General features: G+C 40.2%; 2 protein-coding genes and 1 long non-coding RNA gene across 3 annotated transcripts in view; 1 reads left to right on the top strand and 2 right to left on the bottom strand.

Moving 5' to 3' along the window:
* Window positions 1-12683, bottom strand: part of LOC116481600 (serine/arginine repetitive matrix protein 1-like) — a 125618-nt gene extending 112935 nt beyond the window's left edge. Inside the window, exon 1 of the mRNA XM_032174298.2 lies at window positions 11927-12683. Coding sequence (XP_032030189.1) covers window positions 11927-12683 — 757 coding nt within the window. The remainder of the gene's footprint in view (window positions 1-11926) is intronic.
* On the bottom strand, window positions 4457-11503 carry LOC131381268 (uncharacterized). Its single transcript, XR_009209903.1, has 2 exons — window positions 11095-11503; window positions 4457-4676 (listed from the first exon to the last, which is right to left on the bottom strand). It is a non-coding gene; the product is annotated as an uncharacterized LOC131381268 (long non-coding RNA).
* The window catches only part of UBE3A (ubiquitin protein ligase E3A), a 101600-nt gene continuing 89323 nt past the window's right edge, over window positions 12153-24429 (top strand). The window contains exon 1 of the mRNA XM_032175114.2: window positions 12153-12264. The gene's annotated coding sequence lies outside the window, so the exon portion shown is untranslated. The remainder of the gene's footprint in view (window positions 12265-24429) is intronic.

The raw sequence follows: 24429 nt of genomic DNA, 5'->3' as shown, positions 1-24429 counted from the left end.
CTGCTTACCTATTTCAGTCCTTGGGACTTCATGACCAATTCGCCTCTGTCAAAGATCCCTGTAGGCCAAACTATTCAGATTGCTACTCTAGTTCTTTTGTGCAAGATTTCACTTCCTAAATTAGACTGTACATGGCCTTCTTAATGACTTGAACCACAATCTCTTAAATCAAAGTCTGTCCTTCAAAAGCTACTTTAGTCCAGCTGACTACAAAAGATCATTTAACTGTTTTGGTCACTGTGTGCCATGGACCACTGTCCCACTGCCAGCACTACTTAGATACTTACTGTTTTCAAATACATTTCAGACACTAGTCCCAGATTTCTATTTCTTTAAGGATCTTTTGTCATCAATTCTGTATCAATAATACTTGTTGGTTGGAGACAACAGAATCCATAGTAACTAGTCTAGGCAGGCATGTCAGATGATCCTAGATGATCCTTATGCTCAAGTATTTGCCAGAAGGACTCACAGGACTCAGAAAAGCTATTACACTCATGGTTATAGTTTATTACAGCAAATGGATACAGATTAAAATCAGCAAAGGGCAAAGGTACATGGGATGAAATCCAGGAGGAACTAGGTCCAAGCTTCCAGATATCTTCTCTGCTGGAGTCACATGGAGATAGATACACTTAATTGTCTCCGAAATAATGTGTAACACATATGAAGTAGCTTCCTGGGTGGCAATACTTCATAAGTTTTGCCATTATTTGAATATAACCCACACCTTGGTGTCCAGGGTTTTCACAGGTATTAGTGGTCAGTCACATAGGCATATAGTACCTGTGTGACTTCTATTCCAGCCACCGCAAACCTCTCCTCTCCCTGCTGGCTCCTGAGCCAAAAACAGGCATTTACCATAAATCACTTTGTTAGGATGAACTTATCTGGTCAAACTGATACAGCATGACCCATAGCCTCAGGTATATAAAACACTCTCATCAGGCAGAATATTTCAGGGTCTCGGAAGTTAGTCAGGGGCTAGTCAAGGACCAACCCTGAAGGCAGGCCCTTTTTTTTTTTTTTTTTTTTTTGAGATGGAGTCTTGCTCTGTTGCCCAGGCTGGAGTGCAGTGGCATGATCTCGGCTCACTGCAAGCTCCGCCTCCCAGGTTCCCACCATTCTCCTGCCTCAGCCTCCCGAGTAGCTGGGACTACAGGTGCCCGCCACCACACCCGGCTAATTTTTTGTATTTTTAGTAGAGACGGGGTTTCACCGTGTTAGCCAGGATGGTCTCGATCTCCTGATTTAGTGTTCCACCTGTCTCAGCCTCCCAAAGTGCTGGGATTACAGGCATGAGCCACCACGCCCAGCCAAGGCAGGCCTTTTTTTGGAACCTACAGGGTTTGACCAACCCAGGACTGCTGAGTTAACCCTTTCCTGTGCAGCAAGAAAAGATTTATTTAAAAAAATTTTGGAAATATCACAGTTTAATCAGAAGGGATGAAAAGACAGCTTCTAGGTTGCATTTCTGAGAACATTTCCCAGAACCATATCATAAAACTGGCCTGCTAAGGAAGATGTTGTCTCTGCTAACCCAGAACAAGGTTAAATTATGTGTGGTTTATGGTTATATATGGGAATGCCCTGGTTCTTATGGAAGACATGCTGGGATAAAGAGTTACAAAGTCTGTAACTTATGCCAAATGGGTCCATAGCTGGAGATAACAGATAAATGGATAGAACAAATATGGCCAGATATAAACTACTGGGACATCTAGCTAAAGAAAATATGGGTATTGATTATACTATTCTCTAAACTTTTCTTTAGGCTTAAAAAATGACCAAGAAATAAGGAAGTACAAAAAACTATGGCATGTTTCATATGAGAAGTGTTTGACATAAAGGTAAAATTGGGAGGCTGGGTGTGGGGCTCACGCCTATAATCTTAGCACTTTGGGAGGCTGAAGTGGGAGGATCGCTTGAGCCCAGTTCAAGACCAGTCTGGGTAACACAGTAAAACCTAAACTCTACGTAAATATATATATATAATAAATTGAAAAAAAAAGAGAAATAGGAGAAAAGCTACTGAGAGCTAGATAGTAGGTTTAGTAGGTTTGAAAGGCATGAAGAAGTTCAGACAAAAGGACTTCTAGATGTGAGGAGACTACAATCAGGTAATAAAATACAGTACTGGTGACACTTGGCACCCATAGTGAGAAATACCACAGAAACATGGAAAAAAAGGAAAATATGATTGCCTTTGGGTGTTAACCTTTTGCCTTATTCACATATGGACCAAAGCAGTTTGTTATAAGTCACTTAAAAAAAAGAGAAATGGCTTTCAGGCCTGCAAGATATAATGGAAGCCTGACATTTCTAAAGAAAAGGGCTAGTCATCAATGAAAACACTGGATAGAATCAGACTAGGAAATGCTGGCTGTAACTTCCTAGTGGATATTTGCCCAAAAGCTTCAACATACTCTCATTCCCCTGTCAATGATGCTTCACAGAAGTTGAATGTATCAGGTTATCAACTGTCCAGTTCTTTCAATTCCTGTTCTGTCATTTCCCTTTGTCTAGATTTCAAGCTTCCTAAGAAGCTTCTGTTATGTGGGGACCCTGTGTGTCTTCTTACAGGGAAAAAATGCTCTGGTCACCTGCATAGCAGTCCTTTCCAGCATTCCAGTCCCTCTGATGGGTACTTTTCAATTTACATCAATAAACTGGCATTCTGATTTTATAATTCCATCTCTTGAGTTTGTTAAATGTGAGTTTGATTGGTGGGCTGGCTTAAATCAGTTTCTAAGCCTGCAATCATGAGGGCCAGACCTGAATTGCAGTCAACTCACCAAGTTTGGCTCGTTTGTTCGTTAATTTGTGTGGCAAATGCGAATGGTGCCCTGGATCTTCCTACTGTATTGTACGCCAGTCCTAGTTTCAATTGCCAGCTCCTGCATTTCTTGCTTAGGGCTCTCTCTGACCAGCTGGAGCTGCTGTGTCCCAACCACAGCAAGCCAGCCAGATGAGGATAACAACATTATACACTCGCAGGATAATTGTGAAGTGTGTGTTCTACACTGGCTCCCAGAGTTCTTCAACATAAGTAAATTCCAGTTGCCCAAAGTGGACACTTGATTGATAATACACCCTTTTTGGTTTCCTCCCTTCCATAACTCACTTACTTCCTTACCAGTTTTTCTAGGGATCACCTCCCAAATAAATTACTTGCACTCAAATCATTGTCTCAAGATCTGTTTTTGGGAGAAACACAAACTAAGACAACTTCGTCCATTCATTCATCATTTATTGAGCTTAATCAATTATTAATAAGTCCTTAAGGCACAAAATAAGTCCTTAGCAACATGTTATCTCTTTTCTCATCACAATATTATCCCCTCTACAAATGAAGAAATCGAAGTTGAAATAAATTAAGTAGCTGACTCAGTATCACATAATCAGGACAGAGTGCTGGAAAGGATTGATGGCAGATGAAGATGGCTGGGACTCCCAGATGCCCAGTCTTGAATGGACAGTATAAAAAATGAGTTTTCTGCTGGGGTAATAATTTGTGAATATTATAAGATTGCTATGAAGCAATGAAAAAAGGGATTATTGAATGAGGAAACATTTCAATGAAATATATTTTTGAAATTTTTGTCTTCTAGGAAAGCAACATGCTACAATAAGAGCGCACACACAATACAACTGTGGGTTTAAATCCTAGCACTACTAGTTTTTAGCTGTAAGACATGGGCAAGTTGCTTACTTACTCTAAGCTCAATTTTCTAATCCATAAAGTGTATAATATCCAAGAATGTTGTATGAATTAATGAGATATATTTAAACAACTGGCACCTAATGAGTGTACAAATTTAATCTGCAGAAATGTACTGTCCTTTCAGGAACTTTGTGGTAAGTACTGAAATATGGATGCAGTCAGTACTATGCTTAGCAGTAACTTAAAAAAAAAGCAATATAAAATTTGTATGTCATAAATGATATCTATATTACTATCTTTAAAAATCTTGGTCTTTCCATATGTAGTATGCTAATTTAATGTTACAAAATAAAAGTAAAATCAACAATTTTAAAAAGTCAAGCTTTAAGTATAAAATTTTGTTTGAAGCAATGCCAAAGAGTCCACATAGTAACATTTATCATTTTGATAACAGAATTTTATGTTCTGTATGTGGGCCTCAAGCAGTACTAAAACAAAATAGTGTATCAATTATAAATGATACTCACGATTCTTCCCTAGTCAGATGTTTTTTCAGTTGAGAGATTCTGAAGAAAAACAATAAGTGTAGAATGTCTGTACCATCTTTAATACTAAGATTTAATTTAATCAATGCATTTCCTTAGATTTAAAAATCATTTTGTTAGAGTCTGTGCTGGAATCAGTATGATATGTATTTAAAATGGAATCAGAGATATGGATTGTAGTATGAATGACTTCAAACAACTCAAATGATGCGCATGTCAGAAAGAAACATTTCTAAGGGCTGCTTCATTGATTCAAGTGGAACTGTTTTATTCAGAACAGCTCAGATTAGCAGCAGCAGCAGCTGGTGTTCAATGAAATGCTTCCCTTTTCCACCTACTCTCCAGCTGGGTTAAGACAGGCACAAAGAGATTGGGATGACCAAGGTCAAAGCATGATTTGATAGACTTCCAGGTTTTTGCTCCAGTAACTTCTTGTGTGGTCTTGGCTATAGAGGCAATTCATGAAACTGGTGGTTGAAAAAGTCATAGCTTTAGAAGGACTTCATAGATCATCTTGTTCAGTATCTTAATTTTATACTTCATATGCCAGGGTTCTAATTAAAATATTGTTGCATATTTATTGGAATTGACAAGAAGTTAAGATTTCTTACACTTATTTCATTTGCCTGATTTTTCTGTTCCCACTGAATTGTATAAGCAGGCACTACTGCACTTTGTATCTCTACTTGACATAGCTGAAAAATGAAACATTCAAAGATACACTACTTTATTACATGTTAGCTCAGTAAAGGGGTCCTCTATTAGACATGCTGGTCTCAGTTCTTAACTTTTACACTCACAAAGCCCGGTTCACTCATTCAAACCTCTTTTGAGGAGTTACCAGGTTTTAGCCATTGAGATAGATACTGGGAACACAAGAAGTCAAGGGTGCTCTCCTCTCTCAAGAAGCTTAAGAGAAGACAGAAGTGCTAAGCACATACATCGAGTATGTAGAAGGCACACAGAGGTATAAACAATGACCCTGCTTGAGTAGATCTGAAAGGCTTCTCAGAGGAGGAGCTTGAACTTGTCTAAAAGGTAGAATAAACTGCATGCAAAAGAGCTCCAAATGACTCTTAAGCTTACGTACTGCCTAAGCAATACATTCATGTGGGAAGTGGGAGATGGGGCTGGAATGGAGGCAGAGGCCACATCCAATGGGCCGTTTTTGGAGTTTAGACATTATTCAGAAGGCCATGGTGAGCCACTGATAGAGTTAAGAAAGGCAGCAAGGTGATAACACATGTTTCTTAAGAAAACATACTGTGATGAGGACATTTGGCAGGAAAGTAGTATAATATGAACCAGCACTCTCTGAATGTTGGGGTTAAAATAGTGAATGAGGTAATATGATCTTACCCTTCTGGAACTTACAGTCTAGTTCAGAAACACAACGGGTCTAAACACTAAGGGTCTAAATTAAGGTAGTAGCAGTGGAAATATACAGAAGGAAATAAATGGATGTTATGATAATGATGATGATGATATTGCCTATTACCATTTATTGAACACCTCCCATGTGTCAGGCACTAAACACCTCATATGCACTATCTTTGTCCATTCTCCACACAGTAGCTAGAGTTATTCTACAGATCTTGTCATAACTCTCTCAAACCCTTCCAGAGGCTTCCCACCTCATTCAGCACAAATACCTAAGTTCTTAGGAAAAGCTACAAAGTCCTCCAGGCTGTGACCCACTGTGACTTCTCTGAGCTCATCTTCAACTCCTCCTTTCTCTCTCTAGCCACAATGCCTTGCTACTGTCCCTAGATGACTTTAGGCACCTTTCTGCTTCAGGGCCCCCTCTGTCTAGAAGGTTCTTTCCTTTATATTCCCACAGTTCATTCCTCACTTCTGTCAAGCCTCTGATTAAACGAATTCTTTTCAATAAGACCTTCCCTGGCCACTCGGCATGACGGAACTCCTGTAGCATTCCCTATTCCCTTTGCCTTGCTTTGTATTTCTCCTTAACATATCATATTCCGACATAACACATATGTGTTGGTTTTCTTCCTCCATGGATCACAAACTCCATGAGGGTAGACTGTTTTTGTTCATTGCTGTATTCTCCGCACCAAGAACAGTGCTGGCACATATCCATTCAATAAATATGTACTGAATGGATGAATGAAGGATTACAATGGTCCTATGAGGATGGTACTATTATTTTTTCCCACTTTCCTAAAGAGGAAACAGATATCAATTGAGGTACTCAAGGTTGTATTTCTGGTAACTGGCAGAACTGGGATTTGCATGGGTGCGGGGGGAAGCCTGCCTTTGTTGAGTTGTACTATGTGCCCAGCATTATTCTAAGAGCTTTATGTATATTAACACTTAATCCCTACACCTCCATTTTATAGATGAGGGAACTAAATCAGAAAGGGGTTTACAATCTTGCCTGCTATCTCTGCACTTGCCAGTAAGTTGAGGGCCTGTGCTCTCAGCCACTTTGCTACACTAATTCTAAAGCCAATTCTTTAGAGAGATACAACTTTGCCTCTTAATTGCCAGGAGAGGGAAAGGAAGAAATCTAGGATTGCTACCATTATTATGACTGGGGACCACCATAGATGGTAGAGTCACCAATCAAGTCAAAGAATGTAAGATGAGTTGGTTTCATTCTCCTCTAACTCTAGACTTCCACATCCAACTGCCTCCTGATATCTTTGCTTGGATATTAAGACACAAGGTCAGCTGCAGTTAAAGGGATTTAGAATAACCATGGGAGATCATAGAAGTTAGTAGTTGTCTTATATCAGAGTTGACCTCGTACACAGGACCTGCCCAATTAAGTCCTCAGGGCCCCACCTTGTTGCTCTGCAATCCCTAGAATGTTTCCCAGTGTCTTAGTCTGTTTATGCTGGTATAACAAAATACCCGAGACTGGGAAATTTGTGAAGAACAGAAATACACTTTTTCACAGTTCTAAAGGCTGGGAAGTACAAGATCAAGACCCCCAGCAGGTTCAGTGTCTGGTGAGGGCTGCTGTTGCCAAGGTGGGACCTTATTGCTATATCCTCTGCAAGGGGTGAATGCTGTGTCCTCGTGTGGCTAAAGGGATGGAAGGGCAAAAGAAAGCCTAAGCTAGTTCCCTCCAGTCCTTTTACAAGGTGTTAATTCATCCATGAGGCAGGGCCCTCATGATTTCATCAGCTTAGTATCATCACAATGGGGATTAAGTTTCAATACGAATTTTGAAGGGGACACCATCATTCAAACTACAGCATCTTCCAACACGGTTTACTACCCCAACTATTCAATACATACATTCATCAGAAAAGGACAAAAGGGCAAGTGACACCCAATTTCTTTTAGAAAATGATCTGGAAGTTGCATACATAATTTCTCCTCACATCCTACTGGCCAGAACTTAAGAGATACAGCCACACTTAAGAGTGTATTATAGGCAACCAAGTGTCTGGCTAGATGTTCTATTATCATGGATAAAGAGCAGAATGCGTAAAAGTCAGCTAGGAAGCAGTTTGTACAACAGATATCCAACAGGTATCTCAAATTTAACATTACCAAAACTAAATTCCTGCTTGTTCTCCCAAAACTTGCTCCTTTGCACTGTTATCACATCTCAGTCCATGGTGGAAAACAGAACAAACTCAGGGGTTTGATGTTAAACATGTTGAGCTTGAGGTACCTGTAGAACACCCAGTACAGGTTTCCAATAAGGGGTTGAAGATACTGTGTCGGATGCTTCTGACTGAGATCTGTGTTCAAGATTCAGACTTGATTCCTGACCGAAATAAGTGATAGAAGAGTATACGTAAATGGTACTGTCAAAGATTATAACATGGTAGGCAAAGAGAACCAAGAATGTGGAGGGAGGATTCTGCACAGGAGACCTGAGAAAGAGTGGCCTAACACAAGGCAGAAGAGCAGAGAATGTAAGGTGACAGAACCTAAGGGGCAGTTTCCAGGAGGCAGTGGTCAGCAGTGTGGAAGGCTGCAGAGAGATCAGACGTTATGAAAACTGAGAAGCAACCTTTCAATTTGGCCATTATGCCACACTGAAATTGATACAAGCAATGTATATAGTAAAATGGAGGGAGCTGCTAAATTTCTGTAGTTGAAGAGGAATTTGGAAGGTAATAGCAATCCAAGTATAGACAGCTTTTCTAAATAGAAGGGACAAAGTAGAGGGAGAATTTATGAACAGGAGCGGGAATGATTACGGGAGTAAGAGTCTTGAGTCAATCTCCCTTCCCTCAAGAAATAAAAATTACCTGTAGAAAGGACAGAAGGATGGCTTCTACCTTAAGACTCGAAGTCAGAAAGAATGCAAATTTAGACAGGTCTGTATGCATAAGGGTGGGGGTATGTAGGAGTTCATGCCTGATGTGTGCAGTACTAAATAATGATACATATAATACTAATACTACTAAGCACTAACATTTACTGAGCACTTATCATATGCCAGACAGTGTTCTTCACGGAGCTAAGCTTGCTTAACAGTATTTCTTAAATAATGGGAGCTATTCATATATTGAAAGCTTAGTGTTTTTCAAAAGTTGAGTGTGTAACATTTGGATGCAGCCTAAAAATAGCAACAGTGACTTCTATCCCACCATATCTGAATTTTGTCTCTTCCATGCTCTTATTTCTGATCCTAAGGCATGCTGAGTAGTAAAAAAAAGTTGTTCTTGCATTTTGATTCATCTGTTATGACTGGCATCAATAAGAAATCTTCAGCAATAAAACAGCTCTGTCAAAAAACAACTTCACCAGCAATTCGGGGCAAAACGTTTCCTTTAAAAAAAGTTTGTTGGCTGGGCGTGGTGGCTCACGCCTGTAATCCCAGCACTTTGGGAGGCCGAGGCGGGCGGATCACGAGGTCAGGAGATCGAGCCCATCCTGTCTAACACGGTGAAACTCCGTCTCTACTAAAAATACAAAAAATTAGCCGGGCGTGGTGGCGGGCACCTCTAGTCCCAGCTACTCATGAGGCTGAGGCAGGAGAATGGCATGAACCCGGGAGGTGGAGCTTTCAATGAGCCGAGACTGCGCCACTGCACTCCAGCATGGGCGACGGAGCGAGACTCCGTCTCAAAAAATAATAATAATAATAATAAAATAAAAAGTTTGCTAGTATTAGCAGATACATATTAGTAGGTACCCCCCATGCTCAATGAAGTGTTGGGTTACTCTGAAAAAGTGTCCAATCTTACAGGTGTGACTTCCTCTTGAACTGCAAGTTCTTGAGGGCAGGAATAGAGATTGTTCATCTTTTATTGTTTCCCAAGATCTGGCACATAAATAGTAGTTCAAGTAGTCCAATGTATGACACATAAATAGTTCTGGGTAAACATTAGCTCAAAGTTTGCTCGAGGCATTGATGCAGATGTTTATAAAATTAAATTGCTCTTTTTACTGTACACCTGAAATGAGAAAATTATTAGAAACTACTGGGTCTCATTTTGACTAGAAAAGTCTGAAGAAATCACTGTTCACTTAGCAGATGCAAAGTTGTTTTTCTGGGAAAAACACACCTAAAAAAAAAAAACATGGGTCTGATATGGGAAAATTGTTTTTTCATATAAACAGATGTATAGGGAAGTGGAACACTGCTAGTATCTTAAGGATTCCTGAAAGTATTTATGTTGGTAAGTTTGATCAGCAAACATTTCTAAACTTGAAAATGGATAAAGCAAAAAGCACAGTGAGATCTTGAAAGAAGTCTAATACTGTCACATATAAGAATACATATTTAAAATTTATGAACTAAAAGGGATATAGGTAATTTCTCCAGGAGGAATTAAGATCCTCCTTGATCTCAGTAAAGCAATGAATAGTCATTCTGACATCTAGCTAAAAGCAGACTTATTTCCCTTCGGTCTTTAATCTTTTTGGAACTCAGGGATTTCCGCCACACTTTGATACACCAGGCCATTATAAAATTACACTTAATTTATTGGCAATTTCTACTTAAAAGGAAGAATACCTGTAAGTATCTCCATATGATAGATATAGTAGAAATGGTATGTTTTAATTAGTCCAACAATAAAGCCCTTAAAGATTTACATTCTTTGTTGCCTATTTTGAAAACTTGCAAAGATAAATTTTTTTAAAGATTATAATTCTTACTAGTCCTTTCCATGAAATATAACAGTAAATAGTTTCCAAATGTGGATGTGTAATGAGAGGAAATGAAAAGTGAGTAAAGAGCTAGTTAAAACATCTTAAAATCGAGTATGGCTTAATACTATCATTTATCATCAGTTGTCCTAGAATAACTTAAATTCTTCTAGCTTATTGTTGGTTTTTCAATAGTTGATTATAGTTGTGAAGCGGGATACACACACACACCCACACACTTGGCTATATAAAAAAGATGTTCCAAGACTGACAGTTAAAAAATACACTGCTGGCCTAGTACTGTGGCTCATGCCTGTAGTCCCAGAACATTGGGAGGCCAAGGTGGGAGGATCACTTGAGGCCAAGAGCTCGAGACCAGCCTGGCCTAACATAGCAAGACTCCATCTCTAAGTTTAAAAATAAAAATAAATTTAAAAAAGATACATTGCTATGTACGACTGTTGATATAAAAAATCTGAATACTAGACATGGGTACTCATATAGTACTTCAAGGGCTTATCAACAAAGTTGCAAGTTGTAACACTATGAATTGTTAGTGATACTCTTTTGGCTTTGCTAGCAAGTTTGTAAAGCTATACACACACACACACACACCCCTTTTAAAACGGTGACCCTGGTACCAAATATGACTGTAAATGGATTTAATTTTAATGGCTTTAACTAGGTTCAGCTGTCATATGGATCAAAATTAGCCTCTATCCAGCAGGGGTCAACCAGGGAGCCACTTTTCTTTACCAACAACCTACTGAACGTCAACAACTGCAGGAGACGGGACTTTACCTTCGTCTCTGATAAACTAGTTGACACATCCTGTGTTGGCAAGAAGCCTAAGTAGATGACCTTGGTCCTCTAAAATCTGGCCTGCACTCTCGGGGCACCCCTGCAACATCTACAAAGGCAGCTCCAGATAGAAAAGGGTTGGGGTCGAAAAGCTAATAACGGCAGGCACCTGCCCCGCCTCGGGGCTGGGGGCTATTCCTGCGGTTTCAGCTAACTTCCGGAGCCATTCGTCTTCCAACAAAGTGGGAGGCGTTCCTCCGCTGGGTACACCAAGGGGCTCTGCAACCCTCCTGGGCGGGGGAACCCAGAGGGCTTCTGGAAGTCCCAGGTTTATTCTTTTGGGTCACAGACAGCAGAAACTAAAAGGAGGGATTATCCTTTCTGTCCAGTCGCAAGATGGCTACCGAGCCTGGTGGGACTCCGAGGGGCCGCGGGCCACCTCCTCTTCCCAATGGCCCGTGCGCCGGCGGCGACGGCAAGCGGGAGGGAGGCGGGGCCGGCGAGGGAAGGAGGGGCGGAGCGCGGCGCCCTCCCGCGCGTCTCGGCCCCGCCCCACGTCCCCGCGTCCCGGCCTGGAGCCCTCGCCCGGCCGGGCGGCGCGCGCTGCCTGCCGGGATACTCGGCCCGCCCAGCCAGTCCTCCCGTCTTGCGCCGCGGCCGCGAGATCCGTGTGTCTACCAAGATGGTGGCGCTGGGCTCGGGGTGACTACAGGAGACGACAGGGCCTTTTCCCTTCGCCAGGACCCCAGACACCAGGCTTCGCTCGCTCGCGCAACCCTCCGCCGCGTAGCCATCCGCCAGCGCGAGCGCCCGCCATCCGCCGCCTACTTACGCTTCACCTCTGCCGACCCGGCGCGCTCGGCTGCGGGCGGCGGCGCCTCCTTCGGCTCCTCCTCGGAATAGCTCGCGGCCTGTAGCCCCTGGCAGGAGGGCCCCTCAGCCCCCCGGTGTGGACAGGCAGCGGCGGCTGGCGACGAACGCCGGGATTTCGGCGGCTCCGGCGCTCCCTTTCCCGGCCTCGTTTTCCGGATAAGGAAGCGCGGGTCCCGCATGAGCCCCGGCGGTGGCGGCAGCGAAAGAGAACGAGGCGGTGGCGGGCGGAGGCGGCGGGCGAGGGCGACTACGACCAGTGAGGCGGCCGCCGCAGCCCAGGCGCGGGGGCGACGACAGGTCAGTGTTGCCGCGGCCTGCGCCAGGCGGCGCTGGCTCCCCTCCGTCACTCGGCCGGCCTTCGGGGCCCGCTGTGGCGAGGTCGACACCCCCCTTCCCCGCCCCCCGCCGCCGAGGCGAGTGTTTGGGGGCGCGTAGTCCGAAGGGGCTGGTGCCAGAAGTAGGCCCCTGGTGGCCGCTGCTGCTGCAGCCGTAACTGTCAGTCCTGGCTGAGCGCCGGCGGGAGGGTTTTGTCGCCCGAGGGGACGCGAGCGGGCCCGGGGCGGGGCGGGACGTGCGAGGCGTCGAGATTTGGGCCTCCAAGGAGCCAGGATTGTCGAGCCAGCCGGGGCCCCAGGCGGGGAAGGGCAGGCCCTTTCCTTCAAAGGGGAGCTCTTTCTCGGCGTTTTCGAGGTTTTTGGCTCTCTTGGGGAAGACATATTTAGCCGTGTACTTGGTGGGTTGGGGTTTTGGGGGTGGATTGATGGGAAGGGAGGGCGTATGAAGTGGTATGTCAAGCCCAAGGGTTGTGCGCACAGATTACTCTGTGTTGCCGGCCACCAGGATTTCTGAAGTTGAACGTGAGTTATTGGCTTTGCCAGAGACTGCTGTGTTATGTGCAGACCTGCATGCAAGCAGTTGGCCTTCCCCCCCACTTTTCAGTGTAGAAAATGAAAAGGATGCTTTCCTCATCTTGGTGGTAAAGGCTTTTGTTGGTAAAGGTAGAATTGAATGTACCAAATGCCTTAGTCCGTAACATTTTAAAAATAATTTTAATACAGACACTGGTGAAGCTTGGCAACCTTGAAAGAGAATTTAGCGTCTAAATTTTTTTAATGACTTTTTATGGATGTGCTAAATTAGTAACAGTACAAAATCTGTTTGAGATTTTTAAGTGGCGAGGGTGCTGTTGAAAATGTAAACTAATAGCATATGGGGTTTACAGTGCATAGTTAACCTCAATCATGAAGGAATGTGGATATGACCCGTAATTTTGGATCATTTCACTGCCTGCAATATTGAGAGAAGCAGCAAATTATTACAGATTTTTTTGGGAGACGACCTAAAGTTTAAGAAATACAACTGTTGAAAGTTACCTGTCAGAGACACAAAGTTACCCAATCAATTTTGTTGAATAAATTGGACAAGTGGGATAAGGTGTTTGTATCACACTTCTGATCAGTAAGTACTCTTACTTAAGAGGTGATTTGGTAAATCATGTAAAATTTAGAATTTAGGAGAGATAAGAAAGTTTTATCTTGGTGTGTATAGTGGAAATAGCTTTGAAATTAGATCCTGTTTTTAAATCTAAGCTACTTACCACATTTTTAGTGAAATGAATACAATATTAATGATGCTACTGATAAGCCCTAAGGATGACCAGAAGCCCTTTTAAGAAACACTAATAGACTTGACCAAAAAATAAAAAAGAAAATAGCTTCAAGAAATAATTTGCAATTTTTGTGTATTTATGATATACATAGGAGAAATACAAGAACAGAATATGAAGAGGTAACTCATAATCTTTACAAAATTAGAATGTAAACTATGCAAGTCTTACTGTGTCAATATTTATTAACCTGCATTAGTTTGCTAAGTAGTATGCTCACCATCCTCTGGACATTGCCCCTGTCCCTGAGGAGCTTAACTTTGTACAGAGATACAAAATAACTGTGTTTTGATTTCCTTTCAGAGGATTTATAAGCTACTTATGTTTTATCTGTCCTAAATTCTGCCCTTTTTTTTCATGGCTGAAAAAATAACTTCCTAAGAAAGGTACATACTAGTCAGAGGTGTGGGGAAAACGTGTTCTCATCCCACATGTGTAGTCCATTTAACAGGATTTATTGGGTACCTGCAGTGTCTTTGACATGTAACATTTAATCAGTTGTATTTCTTAAACTTTAGATCATTTCTATTTCAATCTCCTCCCTCTCCCCTCCAAAAAAATTTACTGTGTAAACCGTGGTAATACACTGTTTCTCTCAGTGTCAGTCAGTGGAATGATCCAGATTTATAGATCATAGCAAAATTTTTCATCCCAAGCTCTTGAAGTGATGTTTCCAAATGTCCATTTTCTTAAATGACTGCTAGTTATGTTCTCCAGTCATGTTACACATATTTTGTTTAGACCTATAATTGTATAGGTCTAAATGTAGAAACACTACATTATGTACATATGCAGCTGCTGAAAGAAAATTAGTTTTCTAATTTTTAGATCGGGGTGAAGACAGACTTTTAGAAGTGATCTTTCAGTAAAATACTGGATGAAGTCTTAGGTGCTCTTTTTATGTTGGTTCAGGACAAAAGTTTTTTGACTGGTTTTTGAGTTTTCCCCTCACTGCCAAATGTAAGGATAAAATGTAACAAGACATCTTGGTATGTATAGTGGTAATATCTTTGGAATTAGACCCTACTTTTAATTCTGGCCTTATTAATCTTGGTAAGTCACAGTTTTGTTATCTGTAAAATGGGTTGGTGAAACTTCCCCAGAGTTGTGAGCCTTAAAGTATGTAAAACGCCTAACACGTAGGCACTCAATAAGTATTACCTTAGAAATCTTCCTATCCAGTTTTTCTGAATGGTCTAGAAGCACCTTGTATATAGTGGACTACAGCATGTTATCCTTTATATCGTTTATTTCTTTTCTCATTAGCTATGAACTCTTTAAGGCGAGGAATTCCTAGTGTTTACCAGAGAATGTGTTACTAGATGTCTTAGTCTGTTCTGGATGCTATTACAAAACACCACAGACAGCATGGCTTATAAGCAACAGAAGTTTATTTCTCACGGTTCTGGGGGCTGAGAAGTCCAAGATCAAGGTACCAACAAATTTGACATCTTAGTGAGGGCCCACTTCCCTTGTTCATAGACAGCTAGCTGTCTTTTCACCATTACCTCATGTAGTAGAAGAGTAGACGGGGCTCTATAGGGCCTCTTTTATAGAGGCATTAATTCCATTAATGACGGCAAAGCCTCCCAAAGGCCCCACCTCTTAATACTATCACCTTGGAGGTTAGGCTTTCAACATGAATTTTGGGAGACATATTCAGACCACAGCACTAGAGCAGGCATGAATTAGTTATTGGTAAATCAGTAAATGATCAACTAACATTTATTAGGTTCCTCCTGTGGCTTCTATGAGCTGAGCTAAGTACAGGAGCCACAAAGACAAGAAAGATGTCTGTCTTTTTTGAATGCTTATAGTTGAGTGACTTTCTCACATTTATGTGGTGTGTGTCTGTGTGTGTGTGTGTGTGTGTGTGTGTAAAACCCTATCACATAATGGAACTTCATTCTCCCGTGCCCTTCCAATCTAAGAGCAGTTCTATGGACTCAATACCTCCTACTCACCAGCTGCTACTCTAAAGATTTACTTTTTTACTCCTTTTAAAAAGTTCATCCCTCTGGCACATGCATTACTTCATGCCTTGGTCCCAGCTCACCACCCCAGTATCTGGCATGTAGTGTATTAGTATTTGTGTGTGTGTGTGTGTGTGTATGTATGTATATAGAATTTAAATTTTTTGCTCCGGCAGTTGTCTTCAAATACTCTCATTTTGGGGGGCATGATTATTATTCTGTCTTCTGGCAATACATAGATAGATGCTACCTGAGTAGGATTGTCTATGAGGTCAGCTGCTCCAGTCATTTTATACATGAGGAAATTGGAGTGCAAAACTTCAAAATGATTTTCTTAAAGTCACCCAGGTGTCAGAACCAGAGTCTAAGTCTTTAGTTCAGGACTCTGCACACATTGGCACATGTTCTGTCCTACCTTTTGGGATGAATAGTTAACACTTGCTTTGTGATTACTCACCCACCTTTTTGGAGACATATGAGTGTTTTGTACACTATTAATAGAAGGCAGCCTTCACAAAATGCCATCCGCAGATCTGTTATTTCTTCTAATAAAGGAAATGATGTAAAATTACCTTAAATAGAAATAGTGTTAATTCTTCTAGAAACATTCCATAATCCAAACATGAAGTGTTTGAAATAACTTAAAGATGCCATATAATTAAGTCCTTTGTAAAAAGATAATATTAAAAATTTTTGTTTTATAGAGATGGGGGTCTCACTGTGTTGCCCAGGCTGGTGTTGAACTCCTTGGCTTTTACTTCAGCTTTCCAGTGTGTTGGGATTACAGGCATGAGCCACAACACCTGGCCAAGTCCTTTTTTTTAATGGAATGACTTACTAATACACAGTTTCTTTGCCAGCTTTTGTTTTCATTTGCTATCAAAAATGTTGCTTAATAGTGCTTTGATCTGAGTTATCTGTAACAGGTAAATGCCATTATGGATAATAATTCAAAAAGAAGCTTATTAATTATTAGGCCTATCTGAGAGTGAAATAAAGTTAGCATTTTCTTTTTGTTTATTTTACTTTTATTTATTTGTTTAGAGACAGGGTCTCGCTGTGTTGCCCAAGTTGGAGTGCAGTGGTGCTGTCATAATTCATTGCGGTCTCGGGCTTGAGTGATCCTCCCATCTCACCCTCCTGAGTAGGTGGGATTAGCATATGCCACCATGCCTGGCTAATTTTTTTATTTTTTTATTTTTTTGTGGAGATGGGGTCTTGCCGTGTTCAGGTTGGTTTCAAACTCCTGGCCTCAAGCCGCTTGGCCTCCCAAAGTGCTGGGATTACAGGTGTGAGCTACCATGCCCAGCTGAGCATTCTTAAAAAATACCGGTCTTTGTACATGAGTCGTTACTATTTGATTCTAAGCCTTATGACTGATATCCCTAAAAATTATTTGTAAAATTTTAAGTGCGTCAGAGTCATTGAAATGGAGGAAGGAGCACTGTCTTTTGGTCTTGAGGTTGTTTTAACTAGCTTCATAATGGTCATGAGCAGGTTATTTAGCTTTTGAAGCCTTTGTTCCTTCTTCTGTCAAATGAAGGTGACAGTTGCTTTGTTTTAAAAGAGTATGCTTTTCAAATGTGATCATTCTTGAAAATGTAGGTTAAGAAGCTTTTTAGAGGCCAAGTGCGTGGCTCACGCCTGTCATCCCAGCACTTTGGGAAGCTGAGGTGGGCAGATCACAGGGTCAGGAGATCGAGACCATCCTGGCCAACATGGTGAAACCCCATCTCTACTAAAATACAAAAAAAAAAAATTAGCCGGACGTGGTGCCGCATGTCTGTAGTCCCAGCTACTCAGGAGGCTGAGGCGGGGGAAACGCTTGAATCCAGGAGGCGGAGGTTGCAGTGAGCCAAGATCACGCTACTGCCTGGCGACAGAGTGAGACTCCCTCTCAAAAAAAAAAAAAAAAAACTTTTTAGAAACATTGTTTTGGGGAGTTTTTAGTATGTGAATTCATTTTAAATATGTGAACTCCATTTGACATGGACAATAGATCTTAATAGTTTGTGATACATTATTCAGTGTATTAATCAAAAGTCAAATCTCTTTTGTAATTTGCTGTACCAGACCTGTTGCATTAATCTGATCAATGGCAAGTGAATCATAAGATTGACCTGAAAGGAAAAGATATTTTTAGGGGACATAGAATCATATTGGATAAGATTATTCCTATAGTTCATTTTCAGGAAATCTGAACAGGAATCTCGTGTAAGGAATCACATGTGAATTATAGAAGAGAGTCTGATGTAAGACTTTATTTATTAAGGTCTGCATCTGTGTTTCAAATAAGAGCATAGAGGTAGTATTTGAGCCCTGAACACTCATACAAGTAGGATAAAATTTTTCTTAAAACTGTTGGCTGAACAGTGTAGAGTCTAATGCTTTGACTCTTAACAGTTCAGTGTGTTCCAGAAGTTCATCTCCTCCGGATCAGTTGAGGTTAGTCTAGCACAGACTTTAGTTATAGAAACCAAACATGAGAAAAATTTTTTGACCCACGTCTTCATAGCATGCAGGCTTGGTAGCTCTTTTCTAGTTCTGGATGTGTGCCGTTGTATATACTTTCGGCAATTCAGGATGTTCCTTTTCATATTTAAGATAAGCACTCTTACATACAAATTACATAGCTGTGGGCTGAATGAAGATGCTACCATTGCTATATTTCTACACAGGTTCTTTTCATGTAATGAAATCGGAAGGGATGGCTTATCCATTTCAAGCTTCTGTTAATAAGTAGTCTTAGAATTGCCTTTGTGTACTGTAGCCAACACCCCAACTCATATATTTTTATAATCTTTGTGATGCAGAATAAATTGTGAGTCTTTCCACCTCCTAATTAAATATACAAGTACTGAAAACAATAAAGCACCATGTATTCACTATGGACATATGTCACATTTTGTCACTTTCTTGCACTCTTGTTCCTCTCTAAAGCTCATGTTAAACTCATGTCCTTTATTTTCTTCTCAGATGATTCCTTTAGCACTGCATGTAACAGTACAGGAATTTCTTCCTTTCATACTTCCAACAAATACTTTTTTGTCTCTTAACAGATGTGAACCATAATGCTGTTCTTTAGAAAGCAAAGGACGAAGTGCACAGCAGTGTTTTCTATATAAAGCTAATGGGTCATAAGGGGAAATATGGGTTATTTCCAGCTTGTTAATTGTCTTAATACATTTTTCCTAAGAATTCTATTTATTGTGTCTCTGTGGTTATATGCACCAATATTGATAATCTTACAATGTGCCATAAATAAGGATATTTATATTATCTTTGCTAAATATTTGTTTTTGTTTTGGGAATTGAAAAAATCTTTTGTGCACCTATTATATGTGATGTGTATACTAATGGATAAATCCTATTTCACACAAAGATTAATTGGGTAACATTTTTCTTTCCTAGTTTTCTGAAGTCAGCGGTCATGTTGTGTGTTGGTGATTGAAAATATGCTGTTTAGGCTGGGCGCCTTGGCTCACGCCTGTAATCCCAGCACTTTGAGAGGCCGAGGCACACGGATCACCTGAGGTCGGGAGTTCAAGACCAGCCTGGCCAACATGGTGAAACCCTGTCTCTACTAAAAATACAAAAATTAGCTAGGCATGGTGGTGCACGTCTGTAATCCCAGCTACTTGGGAGGCTGAGGCACAAGAATCGCTTGAACCTGGGAGGTAGAGGTTGCAGTGAGCTCAGATCACGCCATTGCACTCCAGCCTGGGCAAGCAAGATTTCATCTCAAAAAAAAAAAAGAAAAAGAAAAAGAAAAGAAAATATGCTGTTTAAGATCATCCAAATTCAGTTTCTAAGAAGTGTAAAGTTTTCCTAGTTACTTAAGCTGCTTCATTCTCATTCCCTTTTTTAATACATTTTGCCATCTCTGTAACATGTTGAACATGTTTAAAGAACAGAGTGGGAGAAAGGAAGTTACATGGATAAAGTTTGGTAATTAAGGTAGGAATACATCCTGCTTCACAGAATGGGAATATTTCTGAAAAGTTGACTATAGTATCGAAGAACACTTAAGTGTAGTGTATTAGACGAACTGAGCTAATTTTGGTCTTTCATACACATAAATCAAGATTTCTGCATTTCAAATCATGCATATTTCTTTAAATTTATTGCTCAGTATACTGTGTTTCAAATATTGTAAAAATAAAAAGATTTTGTGGTCTTATTTAACTCAGTATGGGATAAGTCCTCCCCACCTTGCCATTCTTATTCCCTCTTTTAGGCTGAATGAAAGGCTGGGGGAGTGAATTTAAAAATAGATGGATCTCAGCTGGAGAATGGGTTGGTCACATATCTCAACTGATACTAAATAATTTCTTAAATCCTGGATTGAAGATTATGAGAGAACAGTAAATGTTTGCTCTCAGTTCGTTTTTTTATTTGTTTTGTTTTTTCATGTACAGTTTTAGGCATTTGTAACTGCTGGATGCATGAACTACTTTCTAGTTCTTTCAGGCCTACTTTTAGATATCTGCTGTGGGGACAGTCCTCAACACTCAAAGTAATTTTAAATAGTGATAGGCAGAACTAGGGGTCAGTTTTACTGCCTATGCCTGTGCTAAATTTGACATGGCATTCCTAGGAGGGGAGGCGGAGCGAGGGCGGTGCACACATTGTCCATATTGCTAGTCAGTGCCAGGTTTTGAGAAATTGGGGCTAATCTCTCTCTTAAATGGTCAAGATCTAATTCCCCAAAGTACTGTTTCGGATAACCCAGTATCTGTCCAAAATTGCCCTGGTACAATCTTATATTATATTATATGTTATTATATGTATTTTATATGTGTTTTATATATATATATATATATATTTTTTTTTTTTTCCCCTCCTGAGATGGAGTCTCACACTGTTGCCCAGGCTGGTGTACAGTGGTGCAGTCTTGGCTCACTGCAGCCTCCGCCTCCTGGGTTCAAGTGATTCTCCTGCCTCAGCCTCCTGAGTAGCAGGGACTACAGGTGTGCACCACCACACCTGGCTAATTTTTGTATTTTTAGTAGATACAGGGTTTCACCAGGTTGGCCAGGGTGGTTTCGAACTCCTAACCTCAGGTGATCTGCCCGCCTCAACCTCCGAAAGTACTGGGATTACAGGCATGAGCCACCACACAAACCCTATTACATTCTTAAAAAAAGTTTGTTTGTTTTTGTAGAGATGAAGTTTCACTATATTACTCAGCCTGGTCTTGACTCCTGGGCTCAAGTGATCCTCCTGCCTTGGCCTCCCAAAGTGCTGGGGTTATAGACATGAGCCACTGCATCCAGCCTGTATCGTATTTTTATTCTGATATCTTTTCTAATTTTTTTTAGTGAAGTAGGGAGGTTTATATTAGATGATCTTCCAAGGTGATTATCAGCTTGGACATTATATGTTAATATGTCTTTTGTTTGTTTTTAAAATAAGTGTATATGTTTTAATTGTAAAATTTTTAAAACATCCAGAAAATGACAGAGCAAGTGCCCATTTATCCACCACCTATAAATATAAATTATGTCCATTTTTATCCCTTGGGGGAAAGGATGCAGTTACATAATCACTCTTAACAACCCCAACTGTTCAAGTCCTGTTACCCCTCTCTACACAAAGTAACAACTGTCTTGAGATTAAGTATATTTCACATCCTTGTTTTATACTTTTACTATACATTTGTACATGTATCTAAGTGATATGTGGTGTTGGTTTTTGTATTAAATTTTTACAGATATGTATAACACTGTCTTTCAATAGCTTGATTTTTTTAAACTCAGTATCAGGTTTTTGAGGTGTATAGGTTGATAGATGTAGATGTAGTTTATTCAGTTTCACTGCTGTATGGCACTTCATTTTATGCATAGATAAAATGTATGTATCCCACTATTGATGGATATTTTGAGTTGTTTTGTTTTTGCTATTATAAATAATGCTACAGTGTTTATTTTTACATGAGTGTATGTGCAGGTGTTTTGGGAAAAACCGTAGAAGTGAAATTGCTGGTTACTAGATATTGGTAAATTCTTTTCTTAAATGGATATGCCCACGTATACTTTATCAGCATTATGTGGGCATTTCTAGCATCCTCACCCATACTTGGGATTGTCAGATTTTAAACTAGTTACTAATTTGAGGCGTGTGAAATGCTATCTCATTTTAATTTATAGTTGTTTGATTATTCTGAATGGTAGGTAAAAGGATAGGAAATTTATTATTTTCTGTATGTTTTAAATATCTCAAAAATAAATGTTTTTAAAGGAAAGGCACACTATCATACAACGTTTATGTTGAAAAGGACCATGAAGATCATTTCATCCAACCTTCTTACTTTACAGTGCAGCCAAATAAACTTACCAGAATAAGAATAAAATATAAAATCCTGCCCATTGTAGTATTCTCTGGTAGTATGAGTCTTAATTTTTGATGTAAAAATCATGTCTTTTTCTTTATGATTTGTGCTTTTTGTTTAAGAAATCCTCTTTTTGGCGGATCACGAGGTCAGGAGATCGAGACCACGGTGAAACCCCGTCTCTACTAAAAATACAAAAAAAAATTAGCCGGGCGTGGTGGCGGGCGCCTGTAGTCCCAGCTACTCGGAGAGGCTGAGGCAGGAGAATGGCGTGAACCCGGGAGGAGGAGCTTGCAGTGAGCCAAGACTGCGCCACTGCACTCCAGCCTGGGCGACAGAGCGAGACTCCGTCTAAAAAAAAAAAAAAAAAAAAAAGAAATCCTCTTTTTATATTGTCTGCTAATAGTTGAGGATTTTTTGTTACTCTTTGTCATTTGCATTTAGGTTCATCTGAATGGAGTTAGGATTTTTTATTTTAAATATGAAAAGCTAGTCGTTCCAGCATTAATTATTGAATATTGAATTTTTATTGAGGTTAAATATACATACATAATTTACCATCTTTTTTAAGTGTACAGTTCATTTTTAATGATTTTTTTAGTGTACAGTTTTTTAAGTGTACAGCTCAGCAATAATAAATACAATTATATTCTTCTGCCTTTGTCCTCTCACTCCCCACTTTGGCTGCTAGTAACCACCAGTCTACGCTTATCTTCTTGAGATATACTTTTTTAGCCCATGTATGAGTGAGAACATGTGGTATTTGTCTTTCTGTGTTTGGCTTATTTCACTTAACATAATGGCTTCTTGTTCCATCCATGTTCCTGCAAATTATAGGGTTTTATTCTTATTTTTATAGCTGAGTAGTCTTCCATTGTGTGTATAAACTACATTTTAAAGTCTGTTCATCCTAATTTATTGAATTCTCCCCACCCCACCCACCCACTTTTTTTTTGTTGTTTTTTTCCCAGGAGACAGGGTCTCCCTCTCTTCCCCAGGCTGGAGTGCAGTGCCATGATCATAGCTCCCTGCATCCTTGAACCCCCTGGCCTCAAGCGATAGTCTTGTCTCAGCCTCCCAAGTAGCTGGGACTGCAGGCAGGCACCTCCAGGCCCTGCTAAGTTTTGTGGGGCTTTTTTTTTTTTTTTGTAGAGATAGGGTCTTGCTATGTTGCCCACTTTGGTTTGTTAGTTTTAATAGTTTATAATTCCTTTGTATTATTGTGAACAAATAACAGTTATTTTGAAATAGAAGAGTGCCTTCTATTTAAAATTTTTCTTTGATAGGATTCTGTCTACTTTCTGAGCCTTACCTTCCTGTACACTCCCCTTTGGTCAGTGCCATCTTACCATACAGGCTGCTTTTAGTTTCTTGAGTTATCCATCTTCCTTCTGTCTTATAGGGCTCAACCTAAATATTACTCAGGGAAGTCTTCCTTGAGAGTCTTTCTTTTTGCACTCATTGGTTTGGGGCTTCTTTATATTATACTGTTAATTGAATTCTGAGTCGTGTTTATCTCAACTGAGATTAGGTAATTTATTTTGAGAATAGTAAATGTTTATCATCTGTCATTCTTTTTTTCATGCCCACATTCAGTTATTTGTAAGTGCTGAATGCGTAAGTGTTCATCTACAGATTGATAAGGATCAGTTCTTTTTTCCCCCAACTAGAAATGTTACTCCAGTTGATAATAACAGCTCAAAAGGAAATGTAAGGCAGAGGTGAGAGAATCTCCTGAGGCCAGGAATTGGAGACCAGCCTGGGCAACAAAGTGAGACCTTATCCCTATGAAAAATAAAATTAGCCCAGCTCGGGAGGCTGAGGTGGGGGGATTGCTGGAACCCTGGAGTTCCAGGCTGCAGTGAGCTGTTATCACACTGGCGCACTCCAGCCATGGTGACAGACCCTGCCCCTTAAAAAAAAAAAAAAAAAAAATTTATAACCAGCCACATTGAAGTATTTTGTAAGACATTAATAGAAGACTAACTGTTCTCATATGTTTACTGTTTATGTTAAGTACGTATGGTTTTTAGAACAACAGTTTTCTATCAAGTGTGGTCTGGTTCACTTAGAATTAGATGGGGTAGATTTTTTGAAAAGCATTTTGAAGTTAAATTAGAAGCTAATGATTTTTTTGTTACTAAATCAGATTTTGTTTTATGAGTTTAAGTGCTACATTTATTTGATAGGCAGATGAATGTAACAGATTAAACTTGAAAATAATGTAGCTATGATTCCTTCAAGGAAAAGCCCACCTACCTTTAGTTCTTAGTATATTGCATTATAAGTCTTTTGTGTGTGCATATATAGTAGGCATAAATTGGCATAATTCTAGGTTTAATTTTAGGCTAGGCACTATGGAAGTTTGAACTCTAATTACAGTGTAAAAATAACCCAGAGGAAAATTTCAGAATAATAAATCATTGGGACTATATGGTACAGATGTCTCTGTTTTCAGATTGTAGAATTGTTGACCAGTAGGAATGCTTTAT

The sequence above is a fragment of the Hylobates moloch genome, unplaced genomic scaffold (assembly GCF_009828535.3).
Source record: "Hylobates moloch isolate HMO894 unplaced genomic scaffold, HMol_V3 SCAFFOLD_14, whole genome shotgun sequence".
In the NCBI taxonomy this organism is placed as follows: Eukaryota; Metazoa; Chordata; class Mammalia; order Primates; family Hylobatidae; genus Hylobates; species Hylobates moloch.
Note: the sequence above shows the minus strand (reverse complement) of the source record. Positions and strands in the feature narration are given on the sequence as shown.